At 38.0% G+C, this 25533-nt stretch overlaps 1 protein-coding gene across 1 annotated transcript in view; it reads left to right on the top strand.

Moving 5' to 3' along the window:
- The window catches only part of C13H11orf65 (chromosome 13 C11orf65 homolog), a 110523-nt gene extending 85349 nt beyond the window's left edge, over nt 1-25174 (top strand). The window contains exons 7-9 of the mRNA XM_057490694.1: nt 324-494; nt 10355-10410; nt 24855-25174. Coding sequence (XP_057346677.1) covers nt 324-494; nt 10355-10410; nt 24855-25003 — 376 coding nt within the window. The 3' untranslated portion in view covers nt 25004-25174. The remainder of the gene's footprint in view (nt 1-323; nt 495-10354; nt 10411-24854) is intronic.
- Nucleotides 25175-25533: the final 359 nt, after the last annotated feature.

The raw sequence follows: 25533 nt of genomic DNA, 5'->3' as shown, positions 1-25533 counted from the left end.
GGTATACTAGTTATCTGGTTTCACAGATACTTTGCCTCTGTCATTCTGAGTCAGTGATATGATAACTGAGTTTTTCTTTGTACCTATAAACAGTGCAACTTACTGAGAGGTGATTTTAAGAGGAGGCTTCTCTGTTAGTGTGATTGATTAAGTTGCTTTGCGTTTTTCAAAAGATCCCAACACACAGAACTTGGTTTAGATGTTAAATAGGATGAAAACTTGTTTTAATATGTAAATAGTTTCACAGCACAAATATATGGTAACTGCATCTACTAGTAACCCCTTATTTCAGATTTATGTTTTCCTTCCTTTCCTCTATTTAGGTACCATATGGGAGAGCTGAAGGCTAAAGCAACAAATCGTGAAACTCTATGTTTAATTCACACAGCAACGAAAGGGCTAATACAAGCTATTGAAGATGGTGAAATAGATTCTGTGATGGAATGGGAAGTGGATGAAGTGCTGAACTGGACAAATACACTGAACTTTGATGAGTAATTTCATGTTGCTATTCTCGGGGAACAGAGTAGTCATCATATGCTTTTCTTTTTAATATTTCCCATTCCCTTGTTGAATCACAAACATAATCTTAAAAAAACAATTATTTATCATTTGTCTAGAAAGTAAAGTGAGGGGGAAAGACTTAAATAGTATGATCTATAAGTAGAAAAAGAAAATTAGACTTCGGTGTTCTTAAGTCTCAGACTGTTCTTATGCTTTAGTCTAAATCTGCTTTACTTCTTTCTTTGGGATTTAGAAACAAAGCAAACATGAAATTAATAATACAAAGTATTCCTCAATCTTCCCTTATCTTCCTGTGTGAACATTAAAAAGTTGTCATTTTTAAGTGACATCTATGGCCCTTGAAAAACATTTTAAGGATTTTTTGTGTGATGGAAATTATGAATATTTAATATAGCCATCAGGGAAATACAAATCAAAACCACAGTGAGGTCCTACTTCATACCCACAAAGATGGCTATAATTAAAATGACAGATATAGTATCAACAGTTGGCAAGGATGTGAAAAAAATTAGGACTGATATACTGATACTGGGAATGTACAGTAGGGCAGCCACTTCAGAAAACAATCTGGCAGTTCTTCAAGTGGTTAAATATAGGTGATCCAGCATTTCCACTCCCTGGTGTATACACAAGAGAAGTGAAAACACATGTCCACCCAAAAACTTGCACATGAATGTACATGGCAGCATTATTCATAATAACCAAAATGCAGAAATGAGCCAAATATTCATTAACAGATGAATGGATAAATAAAATGTGGCACACTGGAATCACTGGAATATCACTCAGCAATAAAAATACATGCTGATACATGCTACAATACTGATGAACCTGCTAAGTGAAAAGCCAGTCACAAAGTACCACAGACTGTGTGGTTCCATTTATATAAAATTTCCAGAATAGGTAAATCCCTAGAGACAGAAAGTAGATTAGTGTTTACCTAGGTCTGGGAGATGTGTGGGAATTGCAAGGTGATAGCTAGGGGGTATGGAATTTTATTTTGTAGTAATGAAAAAGTTATAAAATTGATGATGATGATGGAAGCACAAATCTGTGAATACACTGAAAACCATTGAATTGTACACTTCAAATGGGTGAATTTTATGGTACGTGAATTATATCTCAATAAAGCTTTTAAAATATTCAATATTTATTCAGCTGCAATAATCAATATGAATATTACACAGATGAAGAGTCAGAAAATTAAAATGAAGATGGTGTAATAAAGAAACAAAAGAAAAAGGAAGAAATTAGTAAGAGGGAGATAAGAAAATGGAACACGAAAAGTGAAGTTGATTGTCATTGACAATAGGCCAGGAAAAAGGCCAGAGGAAGCAGAGAAGAGAATAATAAGAAATGGAAAGATAAAAGAAGAAAAGGTAAAGAATGACTAAGCAAAAAGGAAAATAGGAAAATAAGAATGAAAGAAACAAAAAGATACTGACGGGAAAGCCCTTTAGAGTTCCCAGACCGCATGTTAACATGAGGGTATTCCCCCAAGCACACAACACCAAGCAATTCTTGAACACCAGCATAGTGTCCAAGAATTCAACTCAATTCTGACTGTTTACCCAAAGGGAGCCTCAGGTTGCACAGGATAAGGACTCTGTCCTACAAGACTGCTCCAGGCCCCCACTTCAGATGCCAGTGGCAAGACCTAGGCTGTTAACTACCACAGATTGGAAGTTTCAACAGCCAACAATATTTTGGTTATCTCAATGACCAAATACATATTTCTTATAAATCACAATACCACAGAAGGATATATTTGAAAATAAAGATTAAAGATGGCAGAAGGGGATTGTGGGGTATCATGACTGATGCACATGGAATGTGTGGGGTCACAGGGAAGACAGTGTGGCTCAGAGAAGACAAATAGGGACTCTGTGGCATCTTGCTACACTGATGGACATGGACTGCAATGGGGTATGGGGGGACTCAATAATAAGGGTGAATGTAATAACCACATTGTTTTTCTTGTGACACCATAAGAGTGTAAATCAATGATACCTTAATAATAATAATAATAATAATAAAAAGATGGTGGTGTGAGACATGTGAGACAGAGGCCTCCTACCAAAACCACATATACTATGAAAATATAGTTAATACACTAAATCTTAAATGAGCAACAGGAGAGAAGAGTGTACCAGACTGCATATACCTTGAGAAAAGAGCAGACATCACAAAACAGGGTAACATACCAAAGCAGTGATCTGGCAGGACTCAAGCCCTTTCCCCAATCCAGTTCACCAGTGAGAGAAAGAGAAACAGAGCAGGGAGGGGATGGAAGTCTAGGACTGCTGAACACCCAGCCCTGGAGATCTGCTCTGGGAGAAAGAGCCTACATTCCATGGTGCTCTGGAGATTAGTGGGGTTGGAAAGCTAAGACAGGCAGAATTCCTGGAGAGACTGAGATCCCAGCCGCTTGTGGAAAACAGGGATCCACATCCAGCTGCTCTGGGACAAAAGAAAGGTGGGCAGTCTGAGAGACTTCTTAACAGCAAGAGGGCTTCTGAAGGGGCAAGGATTGCACAGAGCTTCCTGCTCAGGGGAAAGGATAGGTGGACAAAATTGTCTGGATGCACTCTGCCCAGCAGGTTGGAAGCTTTCAGGAGCTACAGGCACACCATCCCCATGGCTGGCTATGCAGCTCTGAGGCCACCCACCATGATACATAGTCCGCTGTGCCTTCCTCTTGGTCAGCACTGGCTTGTAAACCAGCAGTCCCTGATGTTGTGTGAGGCCAGCCAGAGAGAGGCCCCGCCTATGGCAGCTACAAATGCAAACCATAGAGGCTTACATCTGTTCATCTGGCCCACTGGTGCTGGCAGTGGAGATAGGCACAGAAGCCAGGAAGGATGGACACGCTCTTTCCTCCCCCCAGGGACCAGTGCTGCTCTGCCACAACCCCTGACATTGCTCCAGGGGCAAGCAGATGCAGAGAGTAGAGCTTCTGGGCACTACAGGGTGCCACATACAAATATGAAACTTGAAAGGAGCTTGGTTCAAACCAAAATCCCACAAACACCAGAAAAAGTGCCAAGTGAACCTGAACTCATGAATCTTCCGAAAGAGATTTCAAAATAAAAATAAACATGCTAATGGAGCTACAGAAAAATATTCAAGAACTCAGGAAGGAATTCTGGACAGAGATTCAATCATTAAGAAATTCAATATCTGAAATGAGCCATACAATGGAGGGATTTAAAATGAGATTAGGTGTAGTAGAGGAGATGGTAAATGGAATAGAAGTAAGAGAACACAAATACAAAGAAGCTGAGGATCAGAGAGAAAAAAGGATCTCTAGGAATGAAAGAATATTGTGAGAACTGTGTGACCAATCCAAACGGAACAATATTCACATTATAGGGGTAAGAGAAGAAGGGAGAGAAAAAGGAATAGAAAGTATCTTTGAGTAGGTAATTGCTGAAAACTTCCCCAATCTGGGGAAGGAAATAGTCTCTCAGGCCATGAAGGTGCACAGATCTCACTCTAATATTTGAATTCAGCAAAGTTGCGGGATACATAATTAATACACAGAAATCGGTTGTATTCCTATACACTAAAAATGAACTAGCAGAAAGGGAAATCAGGAAAACAATTCCATTCACAAATGCATCAAAAAGTATAAAATACCTAGGAATAAACCTAATGAAGGAAGTGAAAGACCTATACTCTGAAAATTACAAGACACTCTTAAGAAAAATTAAAGAGGACACTAACAAGTGGAAACTCATCCCATGCTCTTGGCTAGGAAGAATTAATATTGTCAAAATGGCCATCCTGTCTAAAGCAGTTTACAGATTCAATGCAATCCGAATCAAAATACCAAGCACATTCTTCAAAAAACTGGAACAAATAGTTCTAAAATTCATGTGGAATGACCAAAGAACCCGAATAGCCAAAGTAATCCTCAGAAGGAAGAATAAAGCTGGGGGAATTACACTCCCTGACTTCAAGCTCTACTACAAAGCAACAGTAATCAAGACAATTTGGTACTGGCACAAGAACAGACCCAAAGACCAGTGGAACAGAATAGAGCCCAGATATAGACTCAGGCATATATGGTCAATTAATATACAATAAAGGATCCATGGATAACAATGAGGAAATGACAGCCTCTTCAACAACTGGTGTTGGCAAAAGTGGACAGCTTCATGTAAGAGAACAAAACTGGATTATTGTCTAACCCCATATGCAAAAGTAAACTTGAAATGGATCAAAGACCTGAATGTAAGTCATGAAATCATAAAACTCTTAGAAAAAAATATAGGCAAAAATCTCTTGGACATAAACATGAGCGACTTATTCATGAACATATCTCCCTGGGCAAGGGAAAGAAAAGCAAAAATGAGCAAGTGGGACTATGTCAAACTAAAAAGCTTCTGTACAGCAAAGGACACCATCAGTAGAACAAAAAGACATCGTACAGTATGGGAGAATATATTCATAAGTGACATACACAATAAGGGGTTGACATACATATTATATAAAGAGTTCATGAACCTCAACAAACAAAAAGCAAATAAGCCAATTAAAAAATGGGCAGAGGAACTGAACAGACACTTCTCCAAAGAAGAAATTCAGATGGCCAACAGACACATGAAAAGATGCTCCACTTCACTAGTCATCAGAGAAATGCAAATTAAAACCACAATGAGATATCACCTCACACCAGTTAGGATGGCCAACATCAAAAAGACACACAAGAACAAAGGCTGGCAAGGATGTGGAGAAAGGGGAACCCTCCTAAACTGCTGGTGGGAATGTAAACTAGTTCAACCATTGTGAAAAGCAGTATGGAGGTTCCTCAAAAAACTCAAAATAGAAATACCATTTGACCCAGGAATGTCACTTCTAGGAAATTACCCTAAGAATGCAGCAGCCCAGTTTGAAACAGACATATACATCCCTATGTTTATGGCAGCAATATTTACAATAGCCAAGAAATGGAAGCAAACTAAGTGTCCATCAGTAGACGAATGGATAAAGAAGATGTGGTACATATACACAATGGAATATTTCAGCCATAAGAAGAAAAAAAATCCTAGCATTTGCAGCAACATGGATAGAGATAGAGGGTATTATGCTCAGTGAAATAAGCAAGGTGGAGAAAGACAAGTATCAAATGATTTCACTCATCTGTGGAGTATAAGAACAAAGTAAAAACTGAAGGAACAAAACAGCAGCAGACTCACAGAACTCAAGAATGGACTAACAGTTACCAAAGGGAAAGGGACTGGGGTGGATGGTTGGAAAGGGATAGATAAGGTGGGGGAAAGGAGCATTATGATTAGCACACATAATGTAGCAGGGGAGGCCATGGGAAAGGCAGTATATACAGAGAAGACAAGTAATGATTCTATAGCATCTTACTATGCTGATGGACAGTGACTGTAATTGGTTATGTGGGGGGGACTTGATAATAGGGGGAGTGTAGTAACCATACTGTTCAAGTAATTGTACAATAATGATATAAAAAAATATCTAACTTAAAAAAAAAGACCCATCTATAAGCTACCTACAGGAGACTCACTTCAAACCCAAAGACAAATACAGACTAAAAGTGAAGGGATGGAAAAAGAAATTTCATGCAACTAATAGGTAGAAAAAAGCAGTATTTGTATCAGATAAAATAGAGTTCAAAATAAAGTAACAAGACAAAGAAGGACATTACCTAATGATAAAGGGGTCAGTCCAACAGGAGGATATATCTATTATAAATATATATGCACCCAACATAGGAGCACCTAAATATGTGAAACAAATACTAACAGAATTAATGGGGGGAAATAGAATGCAATACATTCATTTTAGGAGACTTCAACACACCATTCACTCCAAAGGACATATCAACCAGATAGAAAATAAGTAAGGAGAGAGAAGCACTGAACAACATATTAGAACAGATGGACCTAACAGACATCTACAGAACTCTACACCCAAAAGCAAGCAGGATACACTTTCTTCTCAAGTACATGTGCAACATTTTCAACAAAAAATCATATATTAGGCCACAAAAAAGTCTCAGTAAATTCAAAAACATTTAAATTGTACCAACTAGCTTCTCAAACCACAAGGTATGAAACTAGAAATAAAGCAGAGAAAATGAAAAAGCCCACAAACACATGGAGGTGTAACAGCATGCTCCTAAATAATCAATGGATCAATGACCAAATAAAAACAGAGGTCAAGCAAAATATGGAGACAAATGAAACAATAATTCAACACCACAAAATCTGTGGGACGCAGTGAAGGCTCTGCTGAGAGGAAGTATATTGCAATACAGGCCTACCTGAAGAAAGAAGAACAATCCCATATGAACAGTCTAAACACACAATTAATGAAACTAGAAAAAGAAGAACAAATGAGGCCCAAAGTCAGTTAAAGGTGGGACATAATAAAGATTAGAGCAGAAATAAATAAAACTGAGAAGAATAAAACAATGGAAATAATCAAAGAAAGCAGGAGCTGGTTCTTTCAGAAAATAAATAAAATAGTCAGAAAATAAATTTCCCTAGCCAGACCTATCAAGAAAAAAAGAGAGTCTACACACATAAACAGCATCAGAAGTGAGAAAGGAAAAATCACTACAGAGACCACAGAAATACAAAGAATTATGAGCAAATCCTATGAAAAATTATTTGACAACAACTGGATAATCTATAAGAAATGGACAACTTTCAGAAAAATACAACCTTCCAAGGATGACCCAGGAAGAAACAGAATATGTGAACAGACCAATTACCAGCAACAAAATTGAATTGGTAATAAGAAAAACTACCGAAGAAAAAATTCCCAGTACCAGATGGCTTCACTGCTTAATTTTATCAAACATTTAATGATGACATAATACCCACCCTCCTTAAAGTTTCCCAAAAAGGAGAAGATGAGGGAATACTTCTAAACTCATTCTATGAAGGCAGCATAACTCTTAATACCAAAATCAGGCAGACACCACAAGAAAAGAAAATTACAGACCGATATCCCTGATGAAAATAGATGCAAAAATACTCAACAAAATAGTAGCAAACAGAATTCAAAAATACATCAAAAAGATCATCCATCATGATCAAGTAGGATTTATTCCTGGAATGCAAGAATGGTACAATATTCAAAAATCCATCAACGTCATCCACCACATAAACAAAAAGGAGAAAAACCACATGATCATCTCCATTGATGCTGAAAAAGCATTTGACAAAATTCAACATCCATTCATGATAAAAACTCTCAACAAAATGTGTATAGAGGCCAAGTACCTCAGCATAATAAAGGCCATATTTGACAAACCCAAGGCCAACATCAAACTTAACAGCGAGAATCTGAAAGCTTTTTCTTTAAGATCTGGAACAGGACAGGGAAACCCACTCTTCCCACTTTGATTCAACATAGTACTGGAGGTCCTAGCCATGGAAATCAGAAAACACAAAGAATTAACAGGCATCCAGATTGGTAAGGAAGAAGTTAAACTGTCATTGTTTGCATTGTTTGCAGATGACATGATATTGTACATAAAAAAACCCCTAAAGAATCCACTTCAAACTACTAGATCTAATATCTGAATTCAGCAAAGTTTGGAGGATACAAAATGAATACACATAAATCTGTTGCATTCCTGTAGAGTAACAATGAATTAGCAGAAAGAGAAATCAAGAAAACAGTTTCATTCACAATTGCATCAAAAAGAATAAAATACCTAGGAATAAATCTAACAAAGGAAGTGAAAGCTGTATACCCTGAAAACTACAAGACACTCCTGGGAGAAGTTAAAGAAGACACCAATAAATCGAAACACATCTGTGCTAATGGATAGGAAGCATTAATATTGTCAAAATGGCCATCCTGCCTAAAGCAATCTACGGATTGAATGCAATCCCTATCAAAATGCCAACAGCATTCTTCAACGAACTAGAGCAAATAGTTCTAAAAGTCATATGGAACCACAAAAGACCCTAAATAGCCAAAGCAATCCTGAGAAGGAGGAATAAAATGGGGGATTACACTCCCTGACTTCAAGTTCTACTACAAAGCTACAGTCAGAACAATTTAGTACTGGTACATGAACAGAATCACAGACCAATGGAACAGAAGTGAGAGCCCAGATATAGACCCAAGTATATATGGTCAATTAATGTATGATAAAGGAGCCATGGATATACAATGGGGAAATGGAAGCCTTTTCAACAACTGGTGCTGGCAAAACTGGACAGCTACATGTAAGAGGATGAAGCTGGATTACTGTCTAACCCCATACACAAAAGTAAACTCGGAATCTATTAAAGACCTAAATGGAAGTTATGAAACCATAAAACTCTTAGAAGAAAACACAGGCAAAGATCTCTTGAAAATAAACATGAGCAACTTTTTCCTCAACGCATCTCCTTGGGAAAGGGAAACAAAAGCAAAAATGAACAAATGGGACTACATCAAGCTAAAAAGATTCTGTACAGCAAAGGACACCATCATCAGAACAAAAAGGCACCCTACAGTATGGGAGAATGAATATGTTTGTAAACGACTTACCCGACAAGTGGTTAACATCCAAAATATATAAAGAACCCACACACCTCAACACCCAAAAAGCAAATAACTGGATTAAACTGGATATGAACAGACAATTCTCCAAAGAAGAAATTCAGAGGGCCAACAGGCACATGAAAAGATGCTGCACATCGCTAATTACCAGAGAAATGCAAATTAAAACCACGATGTGATATCACCTCACACCAGTTAGGATGGCCAACGTGTTAAAGACTAGGAACAACAAATGTTGGTGAGGATGCGGAGAAAGGGGAACCCTCCTACACTGCTGGAGGGAATGTAAGCTAGTTCAACCATTGTGGAGAGCAATATGGAGGTTCCTCAATAAACTAAAAATAGAAATACCATTTGACCCAGGAATTCCACTCCTTCGAATTTACCCAAAGAATACAAGTTCTGGATACAGCTGGAAGAAAGGAGGCTTGGGAAAGGGGATTCAGAGCTTAATATGAAATGGAGTAAGTCACAGGAAACGTGTCCCTTGGGGTTTTCCCTCAGAGTAGCTCACCATACCTTGTCCTTCCTTTGTCTGCCTCTTCTTGGCTGCCCTCATCTCCCTATTTTAGTCTCTGTTTAGGGAACTGAGGTGGCTGCACGTACTCCACTTAGATGTAACCTCCTACGTTTACTAGACACAGCAAAGACACACCATTGCCCTGAGATCACAAATCACACTAAACCTCCAGGGGTGTGTGGGAGATGGTGCATCTGGCAGTTCAGGACCAAGGGAAGTTTGTTCATGTTGTTTCCCCTGACTTCTTTTCTCTCAGTTTATTTTACTTCCATACTTTTAATTTGTAAGTTAACTAACATCTTAGTAAGCATTCAACTGAAGATCTGATCTTACAGGAATTGTACAGGATAAAATGAGGAGAGGTGAGCTGGAGGAACACCAATGGGCCCTTGTGTGGTAGATGGTGGGCACCATTTCTACAACTACTCCAACCCCTTGTCCTTGGGGGCTGCCTTAGTGTGTGAGTGCTACTTAGGGGTGGGAAAGTCGTGAAAAGTGAACACTTGGATTAGTGAATCTGTCAAAATTAATCTAAAATTTCATAGAGAAAGTGGAATTTTATTTCATTTTTATGTAATATTTTTTCTGTACTTATCCTTTATTTTTTAAAATTGTAGTTGATATAAAATATTGTATTACATTCAGGGTACAACACAGTGAATTTTAGAAAGAGGACTTGTAGAAGTAGCCTAAGCATGTACAAATTAATGAATTTATTACTTCTAATAAATCCATTTAACTTAATGAATGATCTTATAATTTGCTTAGGTATATTTCCCACTGGAAAGAAATTGCTACAAGCAACTCTTCAGCTAACTTCAAAAGTAGGTGATTTTTAGCAATCCTTTATGGGAAATCCTTGTGAACAAAAATCATACATTTCACACATGTATAGATTTCTAAGCAACTAACATTTCAGCACCCTGAAATGTATATAAATATAGATGAATTTTCCATGTTACTTAGGTAAGACTGTTATTTGGGAGTAGAATGAAATGTTCTATTTTTTTTAGGGTTAGATAAAAAGGTTTTTAAAAAAATGAACCCTCTTTAAAAAGCAGTTGCAAATCTCATTGTTTCAGTGATGATTTTCAGTGAGCAAACTTCACCTGGCAAAATAAATGCCTCAAAATCTTAGAAATATCTTTTAGGTTCTATGCCACTGTTGTTCTACAGGTGTTCCACAATACTGAGACGCTGAAAGTGGTAGTATATTGAAGAAGCATATTGTCATACCCAGAAAGATTAGTAACTCTAACATAGCCAATCCTAATTATGGTTATTGTACAATCTGAGGGTATTCGCTCTGTACTGTGACCATCTGAGAGACGCAGTATATAGAGACATTACCTTTGTGGAATACTGATTCAGACTGTCTGGTTTTTGTTTTTGGCTCTATTGTTTACTGGAGCTGTATCATCTTGAGCAAATTACTAGCTTGGTTTCCTCACCTGTAAAAGGAGAATACCGATAGCACCTAGCTCATAGGTTGTGAGGTAGTAAGAGATAATACATGTAAAGAGCTTAGATTTGTGCCTGGCATATAATCTGTACTCTATAAATGTTAGTTATCCTTAGCCTTAACCTACTCACTTATTTCCAACTCATGGCCACCACCACAAAGTTGCCATCACCCAGTGCAAGCTTCTGTATCAGCCTCCAAACTGATACTCCTCCAATCTAGTCCTCACATAATATAGTGATCTTTTACAAATTTAAGGCAGTGCAATTAAAACATAACACTTATTTAACCAAATATTCTTTAGCAGTTATCATTTGGAAATGTTGTCTTAAAGTGCTTTGTAAAATTAACTAATTTGATCTTCTGAACAACCCAATAAGACAGGTCTATTATCTGCATTTCAACAGAGGAGAAAAAAAAAAAAAGAACGTCAAGCTACTTGCTCAAAGTTACATAGTCAATTCCTGTGAGGGTCAGGATTTCAATTAAGGTACATTAGCTCTAGAACCCATGCTCTTAATGATGACTACCACGGCTGCCTCTCATCATCTTCAGTTGCATTTGGAATAAAATCTCAACTTTATCATGGCCTTCTTACTCTGGCTCTGGCCTAGCTTTACACCCTTATCATGTCCCACTCACTCACACGCCTGCAAGACTGACCTCTTGCCTGTACTTTGAACACTGTGGTTTCCACTTTGGGAGTTTCATAGAGCTGATGGCCTTCTAGAGAACACATTTAGGTGGCCATCTTTGTATGAGGACAGAGAATTGTATGTTTTGTTTGACTATGAATATCCAATGTGTAGCACACAGTAGGTTTTCAATGGCAGATAAAAACATATTAAGAAATGACAAGTATAAAAATGGAAGGAGATTGAGGATTAAAGATGTCAGTGTGAGAGGAGAGACAGAGGCTTCCTCCTAACTGGATACAATTAGAAAATATAGTTGGCGCAACTAATCCTGAGAGAGCAACAGGAAAGAGGATGGCGTCAGACTGCACACACCTGGAGAAAAGAGCAGACCTCACCGAACGGGGTAACGTACCAGAGCTGTGGCTCCATGGGACCCGAACACTTCCCCCACCCCAGCTCACCAGGAGGAAGAGAAACGGACCAGGGAGTGAGTGGAAGGCTTGGGACTGCTGAATACCTAGCTCCGGAGATCTGCTCTGGAAGCATAAACCTACATTCATTGGTGCTTTCATGAAACTTGCATGACTATCAGGCTGGAAAGCTAATACAGGCAGAGTTCCTGGGGTGACTGGGATTCTGGCTGCTTGTGGAAAGCAGGGATCCATATCCAGCTGCTCTGGGACAAAAACTTATACCTGTGTGCCCGGCCCACTGGCTCAGGCAGTGGAGACAGGCACAGCATCTGGGAGGCAGGGAACAGCTCTTTCCTCTCCACAGGCACCAGTACTGCTCCCCTGCGACCCCCGACATTGCTTCAGGGACTGAGCAGCTCCAGAACAGTGATTCTGGACACTACAGGGCGCCATATACAAACATGAAATGCCAAAGGAACCTCATCCTTAGTAAAATTATTAATACAACTCCCGAGAAAGATTTAAATGATATGGACCTTGTGACTCTTCATGAAAGGGAGTTCAAACTAAAAATCATCAACATTCTAATGGAGGTATGGAAAGACATCCAAGAACTCAGGAATGAATTCAGGTTGGAGATCCAATCATTGAAGAGCATGATGGAGGGTATTAAAAGCAGGTTGGATACAGTGGAGGACACAATAAACAAAATAGAAACTAGAGAAAAGGAATACAAAGAAGCTGAGGCACAGAGAGAAAAAAGGATCTCTAAGAATGAAAGAATATTGAGAGAACTGTGTGACCAATCCAAATGGAACAATATTCGCATTATAGGGATACCAGAAGAAGAAGAGACAGAGAGAGGGATAGAAAGTGTCTTTGAGGAGGTAGTTGCTGAAAACATCCCCAGTCTGGGGAAGGAGACAGTCTCTCAGGCCATGGAGATCCACAGATCTCCCAACACAAGGGACCCAAGGAAGACAACACCAAGACACATAGTAATTAAAATGGGAAAGATCAAGGATAAGGACAGACTGTTAAAGCAGCCAGAGGCAGAAATAAGATCACATACAAAGGAAAGCCCATCAGGCTAATATCAGACTTCTCAGCAGAAACCTTACAGGCCAGAAGGGAGTGACATGATGTATTTAATGCCATGAAGCAGAAGGGCCTGGAACCAAGATTACTTTATCTGGCAAGATTATCATTTAAATTTAAAGGAGGGATTAAACAATTTCCAGATAAGCAAAAGCTGAGAGAATTTACCTCCCACAAACCATCTCTACAGTCTATTTTGGACGGACTGCTATAGATGGAAGTGTTCCTAGGGTTTGATAGCTGTCACCAGAGGTAATAAAGCCAAAGTAAAGAAAGTAGAACAGCTAATTATGAAGCAAATGCAAAATTAAATTAACTATCCCCAAAGTCAATCAAGGGATAGACAAAAAGTACAGAATTTTATACCTAATATATAAAGAAAGAAGGAGGAAGAAAAAGGAGGAGAAATAGAAAAGAACCTTTAGATTGTGTTTGTAACAGCATACTAGGAGAGTTAAGTTAGACTCTTAGATAGTAAGGAAAGTAACCTGGAACCTTTGGTAACCACGAATCTAAAGCCTGAAATGGCAATAAGTACATTCCTATTGATAATCATCCTAAATGTAAATGGACTGAATGCACCAATCAAAAGACATAGAGTCACAGAATGGATAAAAAAACAAGACCCATCTATACGCTGCTTACAAGAGACTCACCTCAAACCCAAAGACATGCACAGACTAAAAGTCAAGGGATGGAAAAACATATTTCATGCAAACAATAGGGAGAAAAAATCAGGTGTTGCAGTACTAGTATCAGACAAAATAGACTTCAAAACAAAGAAAGTAACAAGAGATAAAGAAGGACACTACATAATGATAAAGGGCCCAGTCCAACAAGAGGATATAACCATTATAAATATATATGCACCCAACACAGGAGCACCAGTGTATGTGAAACAAATACTAACAGAACTAAAGAAGGAGATAGAATGCAATGCATTCATTTTAGGAGAATTCAACACACCATTCACTCCAAAGGACAGATCCACCAGACAGAAAATCAGTAAGGACACAGAGGCACTGAACAACACACTAGAACACATGTACCTAATAGACATCTATAGAACTCTACATCCAAAAGCAACAGGATACACATTCTTCTCAAGTGTACATGGAACATTCTCCAGAATAGACCACATACTAGCTCACAAAAAAAGCCTCAATAAATTCCAAAACATTAAAATTCTACCAACTAACTTTTTAGAGCACAAAGGTATAAAACTAGAAATAAATTGTACAAAGAAAGCAAAAAGGCCCACAAACACATGGAGGCTTAACAACACGCTCCTAAAAAGTCAATGGATCAAAGATCAAATTAAAATGGAAATCCAGCAATATATGGAAATAAATGACAACAACAACACAAAGCCCCAACTTCTGTGGGATGCAGTGAAAGCAGTCTTAAGAGGAAACTATATAGCAATGCAGACATATTTAAAGAAGGAAGAACAAATCCAAATGAATAGTCTAACGTCACAATTATCAAAATTGGAAAAAGAAGAACAAATGAGGCCTAAAGTCAGCAGAAGGAGCGACATAATAAAGAGCAGAGAAGAAATAAATAAAATGGAGAAGAATAAAACAATAGAAAAAAATCAATGAAACCAAGAGCTGGTTCTTTAAGAGAATAAACAAAATAGATAAGCCTTCAGCCAGACTTATTAAGAGAAAAAGAGAATCAACATACATCAACAGAATCAGAAACGAGAAAGGAAACATCACAACAGACCAAACAGAAATACAAAGAATTATTAGAGACTACTACGAAAACCTGTATGCTAAGAAGCTGGAAAACCTAGAAGAAATGGACAACTTCCTAGAAAAATACAACCTTCCAAGACTGACCAAGGAAGAAATGGAAAACATAAACAGACCAATTACCAGCAATGCAATTGAATCGGTAATCAAAAAACTACCCAAGCACAAAACTCCCGGGCCAGATGGATTTACCTCGGAATTTTATCAGACATACAGAGAAGATACAATACCCATTCTCCTTAAAGTTTTCCAAAAAAAAGAAGAGGAGGGAATACTCCCAAACTCATTCTATGAAGCCAACATCACCCTAATACCAAAACCAGGCAAAGATGCCAACAAAAAAGAAAATTACAGACCAATATCCCTGATGAACATAGATGCAGAAATACTCAAAAAAAAATTAGCAAACCGAATTCAAAAATACATCAAAAGGATCATACACCATGACCAAGTGGGATTCTTCCCAGGGATGCAAAGACGGTACAACATCCGAAAACCCATTAACATCATCCACCACATAAACAAAAAGGACAAAAACCACATGATCATCTCCATAGATGCTGAAAAAGCATTTGACAAAATTCAACATCCATTCATGATATAAACTCTCAACAAAATGGGTATAGGGGGCAAGTACCTCAACAATAATAAAGGCCATATATGATAAACCCACAGCCAACATCATACTGAAAAGCGAGAAGCTGAAAGCTTTTCCTCTGAGATCGGGAACAAGGCAGGGATGCCCACTCTCCCCACTGTTATTCAACATAGTACTGGAGGTCCTAGCCACAGCAATTAGACAACACAAAGAAATACAAGGAATCCAGATTGGTAAAGAAGAAGTTAAACTGTCACTATTTGCAGACGACATGATATTGTACATAAAAAAGCCATAAAGACTCCACTCCAAAACTACTAGAACTAATATGGGAACACAGCAAAGTTGCAGGATACAAAATTAACACACAGAAATCTGTGGCTTTCCTATACACTAACAATAAACTAATAGAAAGAGAAATCAGGAAAACAATTCCATTCACAATTGCATCAAAAAGAATAAAATACCTTACCAAGGAAGTGAAAGACCTATACCCTCAAAACTATAAGACACTCTTAAGAGAAATTAAAGAGGACACTAACAAATGGAAACTCATCCCATGCTCCTGGCTAGGAAGAATTAATGTAGTCAAAATGGCCATCCTGCCCAAAGCAACATACAGATTTGATGCGATCCCTATCAAATTACCAACAGCATTCTTCAACGAACTAGAACAAATAGTTCAAAAATTCATATGGAAACACCAAAGATTCCGAATAGCCAAAGTAATCCTCAGAAGGAAGAATAAAGTGCGGGGGGGTCTTGCTCCCTAACTTCAAGCTCTACTACAAAGCCACAGTAATCAAGACAGTCTGGTACTGGCACAAGAACAGAGCCACAGACCAGTGGAACAGAACAGAGACCCCAGATATTAACCCAAACATATATAGTCAATTAATATATGATAAAGGAGACATGGACATACAATGGGGAAATGACAGTCTCTTCAACAGATTGTGCTGGCAAAACTGGACAGCTACACATAAGAAAATGAAACTGGATCACTGTCTAACCCCATACAGAAAAGTAAATTTGAAATGGATAAAATACCTGAATGGAAGTTATGAAACCATAAAAGTCTTAGAAAAAAATATAGACAAAAATCTCTTGGACATAAACAGTGATTTCTTCATGAACGTATCTCCCCGGGCAAGGAAAACAAAAGCAAAAATGAACAAGTGGCACTATATGAAGCTGAAAAGCTTCTGTACAGCAAAGGACACCATCAATAGAACATAAAGGTACCCTACAGTATGGGAGAATATATTCATAAGTGACAGATCCGATAAAGGGTTAATATCCAAAATATATAAAGAGCTCACGCACCTCAACAAACAGAAAGCAAATAATCCAATTAAAAAATGGGCACAGGATCTGAACAGACACTTCTCCAAAGAAGAAATTCAGATGGCCAAAAGACACATGAAAAGATGCTCCACATCGCTTGCCATCAGAGAAATGCAAATTATAACCACAATGAGATATCACCTCACACTAGTAAGGATGGCCACCATCCAAAAGACAAACAACAAATGTTGGCGAGGTTGCGGAGAAAGGGGAACCTTCCTACACTGCTGGTGGGAATGCAAATTAGTTCATCCATTGTGGAAAGCAGTATGGAGGTTCCTAAAAAAGCTCAAAATAGAAATACCATTTGACCCAGGAATTCCACTTCTAGGAATTTACCCTAAGAATGCAGCAGCCCAGTTTGAAAAAGACAGATGCACCCCTATGTTTATTGCAGCACTATTTACAATAGCCAAGAAGTGGAAGCAATCTAAGTGTCCATCAGTAGATGAATGGATAAAGAATATATGGTACATACGCACAATGGAGTATTATTCAGCCATAAGAAGAAAACAAATCCTACCATTTGCAACAACATGGATGCAGCTAGAGGGTATTATGCTCAGTGAAATAAGCCAGGCAGAGAAAGACAAGTATTGAATGATTTCACTCATCTGTGGAGTATAAGAACAAAGAAAAACTGAAGGAACAAAACAGCAGCAGAATCACAGAACCCAAGAATGGACTTACAGTTACCAAAGGCAAGGGGACTGGGCAGAAGGGGTGATAAGGGAGGGATAAGGGCAGGGAAAAAGAAAGGGGGCCTTACGATTAGCATGTATAATGTGGGGGGGCATAGGGAGGGATGCACAACACAGAGAAGACATGTAGTGAGTCTACAGCATCTTACTACGCTGATGGACAGTGACTGTAATGGGGTTTGTGGGGGGGACTTCGTGAATGGGGGAGTCTAGTAACCATAATGTTCTTCATGTAATTGTAGATTAATGATAATAAAATGAATTTAAAAACATATCTATTAAAAACTTATGACTTATAAAAAAAATGGAAGGAGAGATCAGGAAAGAAGATGCTGGCAGGAGAACAGGCAGAAACCTCCTTCCAAAACCACATATACACAAAAATACAGCAAAACAACTAATTCTGAGAGTAACCCGAAGACTGCTACAGACTGCTTATACCTTGGGGAAAACCTCACAGAAAAGGGTAAAATAGCAAAGTCATGATCAAGTGAGACACAAGCCCTTCCCTGACCCCAGCTCACATGTGGGAAGAAGACCAATGGAGCAGGGGGAGAGTAGAAGCCCTGGACTGCTCAACACCCAGCCCTGGAGATGTGTTCCGGGAGCACAAACCGACATTATGTGGTGCTATGGAGATTAGAGGAGTTGGAAAGCAAAGACACATAGAATATTCAGAGAGACTGAGATTCCAGCCACTTGTGGAGAACAGGCACCCACAACTGGCTGCTCTGGTTCAGAAGAAAGGCTGACAGTTTGAAAGATGTCCTAATAGTAAGAGGGCTGCTGAAGGGGCAAAGATTACACAGAGCTTGCTACTCAGGAGAAAGGACAGGTGGACAAAATCGTCTGGGTGCACTCAGCGCAGTAGGCTGGAACTATGAGGAGCTTCAGACACTTCATCCCCTGGCCGGCAAAGCAACCGAGGCCGCCCACTGTAATACATAGCCTGCCGGTCCTTCCAGTGGGCACCCAACATTATGCCAGACCAGAGGGTGGCCCTGCCTACAGCACCTACAAGGACATAGCACAGAGGCTCCTCTCTGTGTGCTCAGCCAACTGGCACTGGCAGTGGAGGCAGGCACTGAAGTCAGGAAGCAGGAAAGAACTCTTTCTTCCTGGCAGGTGTCTGCACTAGCCTGCAACACCCCACCATTGCTCCAGGTGATGGACAGATCCAGAGAGTACAGCTGCTGGGCAACAGAGTAAGCTACCTAGACAAAGTTACTATTCCATAGTAATCAGTAAAAATATAAAATGGAAAAAGAATCTTGTACATACCACAATCTCTCAAACACCAGAAAGAGGGCTAAGTGAAGCCATCAGCTCTTATCTTCTTGATAAAGATTTCAAATTAAAAATTATAAATATGCTCATGCAGCTACAGAAAAATATTCAAGGACTTCAAGAAAGGACTTCAAGAAATACAGAAACTTTGAAAAGTACAGGATATGAAGAGAAACGTACAATGGAGGGATTTAAAAGCTGATTAGATGAGGTAGAAGAGATGGTAAATGAAAGGGAAACTAGAGAACAGGGATACAAAGAAGCTGAGGCACAGAGAGAAAAAAGGATCTCTAGGAATGAAAGAATAATAAGAGAACTGTGCAACCAATCCAAATTGAACAATATTCACATTATAGGGGTACCAGAAGAAGAAGAGAAAAATGGATAGAAAGTGTCTTTGAGGAAATAATTGCAGAAAAATTCTGCAATCTGGAGAAGGAAATAGTTTCTCAGGCCATGTAAGTGCAGGGATCTCCCAACACAAGGGACCCACGGAGGACAACACCAAGACATATAATAATTAAAATGGCAAAGATCAAGGACAAGGATAGAGTATTAAGAGCAGCCAGAGAGTGAAAAAATATCACAGACACAGGAAAACCCATCAGGCTATCATTAGACTTCTCAGCAGAAACCTTACAAGCCAAAACGGAGTGCCATGATATATTTAGTACAATGAAACAGAAGGGCCACCAAACAGGAATACTCTACCTAGTAAGATTATCATATAAAATTGAAACAGGAATTATAAACAATTTCCATATAAGCAAAAGTTGAGGGAATTTACCTCCCACAAACTGTCTCCACAGTGTATTTAAAAGGGACTGCTATAGATGGAAGTGCTCCTAAGGCTAAATAGCTGTCACCAGAGAAAATAAAACCACAGTAAAGGAAGTAGACCAATTAATTACTAAGTAAATCCAAAATTAAATCAACTACCCATGAAGTCAGTCAAGGGATACATAAAGAGTACAGAATATGACACCTAATATATAAAGAGTGCAGGAGGAAGAAATGGGGGAAAAAAAAGAACTTTTATATTGTGTTTGAGTTAGCATAGTAAGTGAGTTAAGTTAGACTGTTAGTAAAGAAGCTGCCCTTGAACCTTTCATAACCACGAACCTAAAGCCTGCCATGGCAATAAGTACATATATATAGATTATCACCATAAATGTAAATGGACAAAATGCACCAATCAAAAGACACAAAGTTACTATTTGGATTAAAAAAACAAGAACCATCTCTATGCTGCATACAAAAGACTCACTTCAAATCCACAGACATACATAGACTAAAAATGAAGGGATGGGAAAAGATATTTCATGCATATAATAGGGAGAAAAAAGCAGGAGTTGCAGTACTTACATAAGTCAAAATAGATATCAAAACAAAGAAACAAGAGACAAAGAATGACATTACATAAAAATAAAGGGGACTTTCCAACAAGAGGATACAAACATTATAAATATCTATGCACCCAACATAGGACCACCTAAATATGTGAAATAAATACTAACAGAAGTAAAGGGGAAAATAGAATGTAATGCACTCATTTTAGGATACTTCAACACACCACACACTCCAAAGGACAGATCAACCAGACAGAAAGTAATGAGACAGAGGCAAGGAACAACACATTAGAACAGATGGACCTAACACTCATCCCAAAAACAGCAGGATATACATTCTTCTCAAGTGCACATGGAACATTTTACAGAATAGATCACATATTAGGCCACAAAAAGAGCCTCAGATTCAGAAGGACTAAAATTGTACCAACCAGCTTCTTAGACCAAAAAGGTACGGAATTAGAAATAAACTATGCAAAGAAAACAAAAAGCCCACAAACAAATGGGGGCTTAATTGCATGCTCCTAAATAATTAATGGATCAATGACCAAATAAAAACAGAGATCAAGCAATATATGGAGACAAATGAAAACAACAAATCAAAACCCTAAAATCTGTGGACGCAGCGAAGGCAGTTCTAAGAGGAAATTATATTGCAATACAGGCTTACCTCAAGAAAGAACAATCCCAAATGAACTGTCTAGACTCAAAAGTAATTAAACTAGAAAAAGAAAAAATGAGACCCAAGGTCAGTAGAAGGAGGGACATAATAAAGATGAGAGCATAAATAAATAAAATTGAGAAGAATAAAACCAGAGAAAGAAACTATGAAACCAGGAGCTGGTACTTTGAGAGAATAAAATAGATAAACACCTAGCCAGATTTATCAAGAAAAAAAGAAAGTGTACACACATAAATAGAATCATAAATGAGAAAGGAGAAGGGAAAAATAACTACAGACACCACAGAAATACAAATATTAGAGAATACTATAAAAAATTATATGCTAACACATTGTATAACCTAGAAGAAATGGACAACTTTCTAGAAAAATACAATCTTCCAAGACTGACCAAGGAAGAAACAGAAAATCTGAACAAACCAATTACCAGCAATGAAATCGAACTGGTAATCAAAAAACTACCCAAGAACAAAAACTCCTGGACCAGATAATTTCATCCCTGATTTTTATCGAACATTTAGAGAAGACCTAATACCCATCCTCCTTAAAGCATTTCAAAATGCAGAAGGGGGAATACTTCCAAACACATTCTTTGAGGCCAGCATCACTCTAATAGCCAAACCAGGCAAAGATACCTTGAAAAAAGAAAATTACAGATGAATATTCCTGATGAATATAGATGTAAAAGTACTCAACAAAATATTAGCAAACCGAATTCAAAAGTACATCAAAAAGATCCTCCACCATGATCAAGTAGGATTTATTCTAGGAATGTAAGGATGGCATAATATTCAAAAATCCATTTACATCATTCACCATATCAACAAAAAGGACAAAAACCGTATGATCATCTCAAGAGATGCTGAAAAAGCATTTGACAAAATTCAACATCCATTCACGATAAAAACCTTCAACAAAAAGGGTATAAAGGTCAAGGACCTCAACATAATAAAGGCCATATATGAGAAACCCACAACCAACTTCATACTTAACAGCAGAAAGATGAAAGCTTTTCTTCTAGGATCGGGAACAAGACAAGAATGCTCAGTCTCCCCACTTTTATTCAACATAGTGCCAGAGGTCCTAGCCACAGCAATCAGACAACAGAAAGATGTAAGAGGTATCCAGATTGGTAAGGAAGTACTTCAACTGTCACTCTTTGCAGATGACATGATATTGTACATAAAAAACCCTAAAGAATCCACTCCAAAGCTACTACAATAAATGAATTCAGCCAAGTTGCAGGATACAAAATTAATATGCAGAAATCTGTTGCATTCCTGTATACTAACAATGAACTAGCAGAAAGAGAAATTAGGGAAAAAATTCCATTTACAATTGCATCAAAAAGAATAAAATACCTAGGAATAAAACCTGACCAAGAAGGTGAAAGACCTATACCTTGAAAACTATAAGACACTCATGAGGGAAATTACAGAAGACACCAAGAAATGGAAACACATCCCGTACTCATGGATATGAAGAATTAATATTGTCAACATGGACATCCTGACTAAAGCAATCTACAGATTCAGTGCAATCCCTATAAAAATATCAACAGCATTCTGCAACGAAAAGTACAAATAGTTCTAAAATTCATTTGGAACCACAAAAGACCCCAAATAGCCAAGGAAATCTGAGAAAAAAGAATAAAGCTGGGAGGATTACGCTCCCTGACTTCAAGCTCTACTACAAACCCACAGTAATCAAGACAATTTGGTACTGGCACAAGAACAGACCTATAGATCAATGTAACAGAATGGAGCACAAATATAAACCCACACATATATGGCCAATTAATATATGATAAAGGAGCCATGGACATACAATGGGGAAATGACAGCCACTTCAACACCTGGTGTTGGCAAAACTGCACAGCTACATGTAAGATAATGGAACTGATTATTGTCTAACTCCACACACAAAAATAAACTCAAAATGGATCAAAGACCTGAATGTAAGTCACAAAACCATGGAACTCTTAGAAGAAAACATAGGGAAAAATCTCTTGAATATAAACATGAGCAACTTTTTCCTGAACACATCTCCCTGGGCAAGGGAAACAAAAGTGAAAATGAACAAATGGGACTATATCAAGCTAAAAAGCTTCTGTACAGCCAAGTAGACCATCAGTAGAACAAAAAGGCATCCTACAGTATGGGAGAATATATTCATAAATAACATATCTAGTAAGGGGTTAACATCCAAAGTATATAAAGAATTCATGTGCCTCAACACCCAAAAAGCAAATAACCGGATTAAAAAATGGGCAGAGGAGCTGAACAGACACTTCTCCAAAGAAGAAATTCAGGTGGCCAATGGACAGATGAAAAGATGCCCACATCACTAATTATCAGGGAAATGCAAATTAAAACCACAATTAGATATCACCTCACACCAGTAAGGATGGCCAACATCCAAAAGACAAGCAACAACAGATGCTGGTAGGATGGAGAAAGGGGAACCCTCCTACACTGCTGGTGGGAACGTAAATTAGTTCAACCATTGTGGAAAGCAGTATGGAGGTTCCTCAAAAAACTAAAAATAGAAATATCACTTGACACAGTAATTCCCCTTCTAGTATTTCATCTGAAAAAAACAAGAAACCAGATTCAAAAAGACATGCACCTCTATGTTTATTGCAGCACTATTTACAGTAGCCAAGACATAGAAGCAACCTAAGTGTCCATCAGTAGATGAAAGGATAAAGAAGAGGTGGTACAGATACACAATAGAATATTATTCAGCCATAAGAAGAAAACAAATCCTACCATTTGCAACAACATGGATGGAGATAGAGGGTATTATGCTCAGTGAAATAAGCCAGGCAGAGAAAGACAAGCACCAAATTATTTCCCTCATTTGTGGAGTATAACAACATTGCAAAACTGAAGGAACAAAATAGCAGCAGACTCACAGAATCCAAGAAGGAACTAATGATTACCAAAGGGAAAGGAGTGGGGCTTGCAGGTGGGGAGAGGATGAAGGGTATTAAGGGGCATTATGATTAGCACACCTAATGTACAGCGATCACGGGAATGCAGTATAGCACAGAGAAGACAAGTAGTGACTCCACAGTATCTTACTATGCTGATGGACAGTGACTCCAATGGAGTATAATGGGGGGGACTTGATAATACGGGTGAATATAGTAACCACAATGTTGCTTATGTGAAACGTTCATAAGATTTTATATCAATGATACCTTAATAAGAAAATTGGAAGCAGAGAATATAAATTACTGAGTTAAAAGAGATTACTGTAAAAAGAAGGAAGATATAGCATGGATATTGGAAGGAGCATTAAGGCAAGTAGAAATCAAATAGAGTAACTGCAGTCACTGGAAGGTGATGCACTGAAGATGTTGGCAATTGGTTAAGAAGAGAATGTGGGCCACTTCTTCAAATGCACGAGGCAATCAAAACAAGAGATTTTGAAACCGTAGCACTAAAGAGATAAAACTCTTCTCTTCTTTTGTGAATAAAGACCTGTTAGCTAGTAGTTAATTATGGAGCTAAGTATTTAGTTATACTAAGTAATTGCTAAATTCTTTACATGCACGATCACCCTTAATTCTCACCGTGATTTCATGAGGTATGTACTATTATCATTCCCTTTACAGTTGAGGACACTGAGACTTAGGTTAAGTAACTTGCACCAAACTACACAGCCAGTTAATTGTAAACCAAACCTTAAACCCAGGTCTTTGCAGAACCTTTATATAGTGATGGAAAACAAAATATGGTAGTGAAAAAGTAAGATCTGTTCTGAAATTGGGACACTTATGGTTTCAGTTAAATATGACAAAGATATATACTCTAAAAGTGGTAAAACGTTATGTGGAATAGACTTTACCTGGCATATAGAAGCATGTTGAATGAGTCTCTGCCTTATTACATCTTGTATATTTCTAAATTTTTGTCATTCCTCTAGGTTCCAGGTTTGAGCAAGCACAGAAAGAAATACATAACCATGAAGATCTATCAGAGGAAATGGAAACATCTGAATATACTTCATATGGAGAAACTTACGAAGTACCAAACTTTTCTAGACTAACACCAGATTCCACTTATGGGGTGTAAATACATAGTACTTTCTTTTCTGACCTGTAGTCATATCCTGGTTCCATCAGTTATAGTCAAGTTTATTCTGTCTGGAATGACTTGTATTTTCTTGGCACAGAACCTAGTTAATTTAGGAAGACTAAACAGAAATAGAACATCAGACTGAATACAGCAGTTATGGTAAATATAGAAATTTCTGGTATTCTAAGAAACTGTGGTATTCTAACAATAACAAATAAAGATACACTCAGATGCAAAAATCCTCGGGTTGATTGATTTTCTTTTCTATTTGGGCATTCATGTCAAGCAGAACTCTTTTTCCATTAAGAGAAAAAGAAAAAGGGCAGTTAATAAGTTCTCCTTTTATCAGGAGAGCAAAAGCCTTACTAGAAGCCTGAGCCCTAGTCAACTTAGGCATCCTTGAACAAAACTGGATACCAGTAGTACTTAACAGTACTAAACTGGACACTTAAGAAATGGTTACGTTTATAAATTTTGTTTTCTGTATCACAATAAAAAAAAAAAAGATTCACTAGTAGTAGAAGACC

This window comes from Manis pentadactyla, chromosome 13 (genome assembly GCF_030020395.1).
Source record: "Manis pentadactyla isolate mManPen7 chromosome 13, mManPen7.hap1, whole genome shotgun sequence".
In the NCBI taxonomy this organism is placed as follows: Eukaryota; Metazoa; Chordata; class Mammalia; order Pholidota; family Manidae; genus Manis; species Manis pentadactyla.
This window is presented reverse-complemented; position numbering and strand designations above follow the sequence as displayed.